The sequence below is a fragment of the Rhincodon typus genome, chromosome 10 (assembly GCF_021869965.1).
Source record: "Rhincodon typus isolate 14 chromosome 10, sRhiTyp1.1, whole genome shotgun sequence".
Lineage (NCBI taxonomy): Eukaryota > Metazoa > Chordata > Chondrichthyes > Orectolobiformes > Rhincodontidae > Rhincodon > Rhincodon typus.
This window is the reverse complement of record NC_063341.1, coordinates 76,624,718-76,631,097: the sequence shown is the minus strand read 5'-3', so window position 1 is coordinate 76,631,097 and position 6,380 is coordinate 76,624,718. Positions and strand designations below refer to the sequence as shown.

At 44.8% G+C, this 6,380-nt stretch overlaps 1 protein-coding gene across 1 annotated transcript in view; it reads left to right on the top strand.

The window, feature by feature from the left end:
• The first annotated feature begins 124 nt into the window (after positions 1 to 124).
• The window catches only part of LOC109922774 (guanine nucleotide-binding protein G(I)/G(S)/G(O) subunit gamma-5), a 17,501-nt gene continuing 11,245 nt past the window's right edge, over positions 125 to 6,380 (top strand). The window contains exon 1 of the mRNA XM_048602293.1: positions 125 to 314. Coding sequence (XP_048458250.1) covers positions 234 to 314 — 81 coding nt within the window. The 5' untranslated portion in view covers positions 125 to 233. The remainder of the gene's footprint in view (positions 315 to 6,380) is intronic.

Here is a 6,380-nt window from a genome sequence, read left to right as displayed (position 1 = left end):
TGTGTGTGTGTGTGTGCCCAGTCTGTGTGTGTGTGTGTGTGTGTGTGTACCCAGTTTGCTGTCTGTGTTCTTGCTGCTGCTCCTGGTGTAGACAGTGCGGGGCGCAGCAGTGACATTAATTGAGAAGAAACAGAGCGATACAGAGAGAAACCGGAACAGGGCTGGGCTCAGTGTAAACTGCCCGCACCTCCCTCCGCAATCACACTCCGTTTGGGCCTGCACAGAACGTACAGATGTCGGCTACAGCTAACCTGAGCACCACCCGGAAGATGGTCCAGCAACTCCGCTCCGAGCTGGCCATCAAAAGGCTGAAGGTAAGATACAGACAGAGAGAGAGAGATGGAGCCCAGGGTCAGGGCGTGGGGCTGACTCTCCAAAACGCCATTCCTGCAACATTCCCCGGTCCTGGGAGAAAGCAGGAAATGGAAGGTTTTGAATGGGAGAGGGACAGAGGAAACCTGAATTCTGTTCCTTCCCCTCCCCTCTAGTGTATAACAGTTGCCTTCCCCACCCCTTTCAGATATACACCCCATTCCTGGAGGCAGAAAGGGCTGCAGATGCTGGAAGCTAGAGTCTGGGTAGGACTGACGAAGGGTTTCGACCCGAAACGTTGACTTTTCTGCTCCTCGGATGCTGTCTGGCCCACTGTGCACCTCCAGCTCCACATTTATTGGCATTACCCCATTCCTGTTTTGGAATGACTTCTCCAATCTGCTTAATTCAGGTCTGATTCCCATCTGAAAGGGATACACCCCAGGGTGAGTCTGAGAGTGTGAGGCTGAGGCTGAGAGAATGAGTGAGTGTGAGTGTGAGTGTGTGTTAGAGAAGAACTTTGTTTCTCACACTTATTTAACCCCAGATTATTATGCCCTCTCCAAAGCCAGGTAAAGAATTTCATTTTTTTTTATGAGCCTCATTCTCATCTCTTTACTTGAAATCTGGAGCATTCCGTGCCCACTGGGCATTAATTTCTTCTCTCTACTTTCAGTGAGTTGCTTTGTCACGTTTTTAGAAACAGCTCTTACGTCTTACTTGGTCTGTGTAATTGACCTTCTGGGGTGTCTGTCATTCTAACATGAATCACCTATTTTTGGCCCCACTGTCAAGAGTTCAGTGCTCATTTCTTCTTGTGAGACTCACACCATGTTTGATAGGGATTTGGGCAGTTCCAGGTTTGAAGACTACACAATGGCACCTCTGCATTTTCTCCTGCCAGACTGTGTCTCAGTTTATAAATAGAATATTCAGACACCAGTCCAACCCCCCTCCCCCCACCCCCGTTCCTTTTCTTTGAAGGGGGATAGAAGTTGGCTTTAAGAGCTTCCTTGAACTGAGCAGTGCCAAAGGCTTTGTAACTTCCATGTCAGGACAATGAGGAAGCAAACTTCTAACCTTCTCAAAATAAGTAATGTTATGGCATTTTAAATTGCAGATCGGACCAAATATTGAGTTAAATCTCACTGCAAGGAATGAACATTTGCTTTTGCTTGTTAAGAGGTCTCACTGAACTCAACCGACTGCTGTTGCAAAGCTGCTTGTTTCTGTCAGATTCAGCAATCTTTTTATTTGCTGTTCTGTTCACTGTTTCAATTTCTGGAATTGACACACTTGCTGTTAAGGCCTGAGCATGAATATTGCCTCACATACACTCTGCAGGAATCTTATTGACTTGGATTGTGTAAAACGTCTGCTGTGTGGAAGTCCTTGTGAAACAGCGGTACTTTCTTTGTTATTTTAATTGTTTCTGGGTGCCTGTGTAACTCTAAGTTTTGTAAACAGTTCCCATTGTCTGTAGTTTAAATAGTACATCGTGACTGTGCTTCTGCACATCAAGATCAGCAACGTATCACAAAATCATTTTGTTTCTGCGTCTCTCCCACAATTAAAGTAGTACATTTTACAAGCTGGGAGAGGAAACTGAAATGGTAGTGTGATGCAAAGAGCACCTAATTGCAACATTTATTTTATAATATGCTTTGCAACCCATTGGCACCACAGCTCACTCTCTCCCCAAGTCCTCTAACCATCAGTGTGCATAGTGTGATATCTTGACCTGACAAGCTTTTGTTATTGATTTGGACTGTAAATTGATATTAATTGAAGGTAATCGTTTTTATCATGTTAGCCCTTGGAGCTCTTGGCTTGTTCAGTATATTCAGAGACAAACTGTGGAGGTGCCGGTGTTGTACTGGGGTGGACGATGTTAGAAGTCACATGTCATCAGGTTATTGACGAACAGGTTTATTTGAAATCACAAATTTTGGAGAGCTCTGAAAGCTTGTGACTTCAAATAAACTTGTTGGGCCTATAACCTGGTGTCGTGTAACTTCTGACTTCAGAAACAAAAACAGAAATTGCTGGAAAATCTCAGCAGGTCTGGCAGTACCTGTGGAGAGAGAACCAGAGTTAACATTTCGGGTCGAATGACCCTTCTTCAGAACTGATTGTAGCTGGGAAAAGGATGGTTTTTATGCAGAAGATAGGGTGAGGGAAGGGGGTAAGGAGAAAATGGTAGGTAGAGAGAAACCTAAAGAGATAGAAGAACAGATGGACAGACAAAGGAGTGGATAACAGTCAGTTTAGGAGAATGAATATCAGCTACTAACAGTCCCCATTAGTAGCCAATGTGTTGTGTATAATACCAGACCATGCCATTTCCCTGTAACTTTTGATTTCCAGACTGATCAAGGAGCTTTTAAAATGTGAGTTAGATTTTGGATTGGGTAATGGTGGAGAAAATGAAAATTGTCATGTGGAAAACGTTACAAGGTGTCCGTACAAGAACTGAGGTCAATGTAGGTGAAAGGACACTCTCATCATGCAAGGTGCAATGCTTCAGGTTAGCTGTGGGGCATTTTGATAAGATTACTAAATGTGGAGGAGGGAATGAGCTCCAAGCAATAAGGGCCAAGTTGGTTGAATGTTCCCCATCAGCGATGGGCTGAGGGGAGATGGGAATGCCTAGAATGTCAGAGTTGGAGACAGGGGTGTAGGGAAAGGGGTAAAAGAGGAGGCATTGACATAGCGGTAGTGTCACTGATAATTCACTCCCAGGCGAATATTCTGGGAACATAGATTCAAATCCCAGGTGGCACGATGGCTCAGTGGTTAGCACTGCTGCCTCAGGTTCAATTCCAGCCTCTGGGCGACTGTCTGTGTGGAGTTTGCACCTTCTCCCTGTGTCTGTGTGGGTTTCCTCTGGGTGCTCCAGTTTCCTCCCACAGTCCAAAGAGGTGCAGGCTGGGTAGATTGGCCATGCTAAATTGCCCATAGTGTTCAGGGATGTGTAGGTTATAGGGGGATGGGTCTGGGTGGGATGCTTCAAGGGTTGGTGTGGATTTGTTGGGCCGAAGGGCCTGTTTCCACACTGTGGGGATTCTATGATCTATGATTCTATGAAATCCTGCCACTACAGATGGTGAAATTTAAAATCAATAAGGACTGGAATAAAAAGCTACTTCATGGTGATTGTTGTCAGTTGTTAAAACCCATCAAATTCATTAACGTTCTTCACAGAAGAAAATCTGCCAAACCTGCTCAGTCTGGCCTCCATGTGACTCCAGACGTGCAGCAATGACTCAGTGCCCTCTTGGCATGGGCAATAAATGCTGTACCAAATGTTTACAAGCTAGTTCTCTGTTTGGTGCTTCATCCTTTTAGGTTTGCTGTCACACATTAACCCTTTAAGTACAGAATACTGAGAGGCCTGGATAGAGTACACATGGAGCAGATGTTTCCACTAGTGGGAGAGACTAGGACCCAAGGGCACAGCCTCAGAGTGAAGGGACGACCCTTTGGAACTGAGATGAGGAGGAATTTCATCAGCCAGAGGGTGGTGACCCTGTGGAACTCACTGCCTCAGAGGGCTGTGGAGGCCAAGTCATTGAGTGTCTTTGACACAAGGTAGTTATGTTCTTGATTACAGTACAATTCAGCACAGGAACAGGCCCTTTGTTCCATCAAGCCTTTGCCGATTCCCAATCCTTATTTAGATCCTCTGCTTATTGCTCATATGTAGTTTCTATTCCTCTGTTCACCTCCTGTTCATGTATCTATGAAGATACCTCTTAAACATTGATAACGTGCCTGCTTTCACCACCTCCACTGGAAGAGAGTAGTAAGAGAGTAGTAAGGGCGTGGAATGCCCTGCCTGCAAAAGTAGTAGACTCGCCAACTTTAAGGGCATTTAAATGGTCATTGGATAAACATATGGATGATAATGGAATAGTTTAGGTTAGATGGGCTTCAGATTGGTTTCACAGTTTGGCGCAACATCAAGGGCCGAAGGGCCTGTATTGCGCTGTTATGTTCTATGTTCTAAGTGTGTTCCAGGCACCCACCACCCTCTGGCTGAAAAGCTTTCCCCGTACTTCTCCCCTAAACTTTCTCCCTCTCGTCTTGAACCTGCGCCTTCTTGTAATTGACCTATCCACCCTGGGAAAAAGCCTCTGAAAAACATATCTATGGCTCTCAAAATTTTGTAGACCTTGATCAGCTCACCCCTCAGCTCCTGTCTTTACAGTGAAAATAATCTGATTTTATCAAACCGCTCCTCATAACTAAAACCCTCCAAACCAGGCAACATCCTGGTAAACCTTCTCTGCACCATCTCCAAAATATCCATGTCCTTCTGGTAGTGTGGCAACCGGAGCTGGGTGCAATATTCCAAATGTGGCTGAAGTAAAGTTTTGTACAGCTGTAATATACCTTGCACATGTTTATATTCGATGCCCTGGCCGATGAAGGCAAGTGTGCTGTATGCCTTCTTGCTCACCTTATCCACCTGTGTTACCACATTTTCAGGGATCTGTGGGCCAGTATGCCCAGATCCCTCTTTATACCAAATGCCCCAAGTGTTCTGCCATTTATAGTATAATTCACATCTGAATTTGATCTTCAAAAATACATCACCTTGCATTTGTCTGGATTAAACTCCATCTGCCATTCGTCTGCCCAAACTTGTAGTCGATCTACATCCCACTGTATCCTTTGACAATCCTCTTCACAATCTGCAACTCGTCCAATTTTGTTGTCATCCGCGAACTTACTAATCAGACCACCTACATTTTCCTCCAGATTAGTAAGGGGAGCAAGCGTGATGGAGGGCAGGAAGGCAAGAAAATAGGGTTGAGAAACATATCAGACATGATCGAATGGCAGAACAAACTCGATGGGCCGAATGACCTAATTCTGTTCCTATATCTACATCTCAGAGGAAGCTTTACTTTCAATTTAAATAGGCAGAGGAAGCTTTGCTCTGTGTGTACCCTGTGCTGTCCCTGCCTTGGGAGTTTTTTTTGATGGTGACGGTGTAGAGAAAGCTTTACTTTCTGTTTAGAATTGTAGCGGGGGCTTTTACTTACAGTTTGAAAGAGAAGAGTGTGGGTTTCCATCCAGGGAACTGAGAACTGAGACAACATCATTGTCTATATTGTGTCCATAAAGAACAAACCTCCCCCACCACCACCAAACAAATTCTCAGGTTGCTTCATGGGAACTTTGCCAATCACAGTGTGACAGAGAGAGATATTAGGAACAAGGATCTGAGGAAAGAGATTAGTTTAAACAAGTGTTGAAAGGAAGAGGTGGAGAGATCGAGGAGAGAATGGCAGATTTTAGGCTGAAATTGCTAAAGGTATGAGCATTAATTAATATTGAGGAGGCCAGAGTTGGAGAAGTGCAGAGATGTCTCGTGGTGTTATAAGACTGAAAATGATAGAAAGATGCAAGGCCAGGTAAGGATTTGATAACAAACATGAGTATTTTCAAACAGAGGTATTGTGTAACTGAGGGACAGTATAGGTCAGTGAGCACAGGAGTGAAAGGGGTTTGGGCATTTTAGTCACGATGTGAAGGTGCTGGTGTTGGACTGACGAAGGAGCAGCGCTCCAAAAGCTTGTGATTTCAAATAGACCTGCTGGACTATAACCTGGTGTCGTGTGACTTCTGACCTTGAGCATGTTAGGACACAGCAGCAGTATTTTGGGTGATGCCCATTTCACAAGAGGTTAGAATATGACTGTGTTGGAATGGTCAAACTGGAAGGTGGCAAAGGCACAATTCAGTGTTTCAGATGGAGCGGAGCGGAATAAGGGACGAGATCAGCTGATTTTTACGGAGGTGGTGATAGTCAGTCTTTGGTGAAGTAGGACATTCGGTCTGGTTTACTCTCGGCTAGTTGCCAGAGAGAAATGCAGTTGGTGTTTAACAGGCAAGGTGTGTGATGCTGACAGAAAACAATAACTTCATTTGCATAAGGTGGGATTGCAAATGTGAGACAACAAGGTGCAGAGCCGGATAAACACAGCAGGCCAAGCAGCATCATAGGAGCAAAAAGGCTGACGTTTCGGGCCTAGACCCTTCATCATCATTTTCTGATG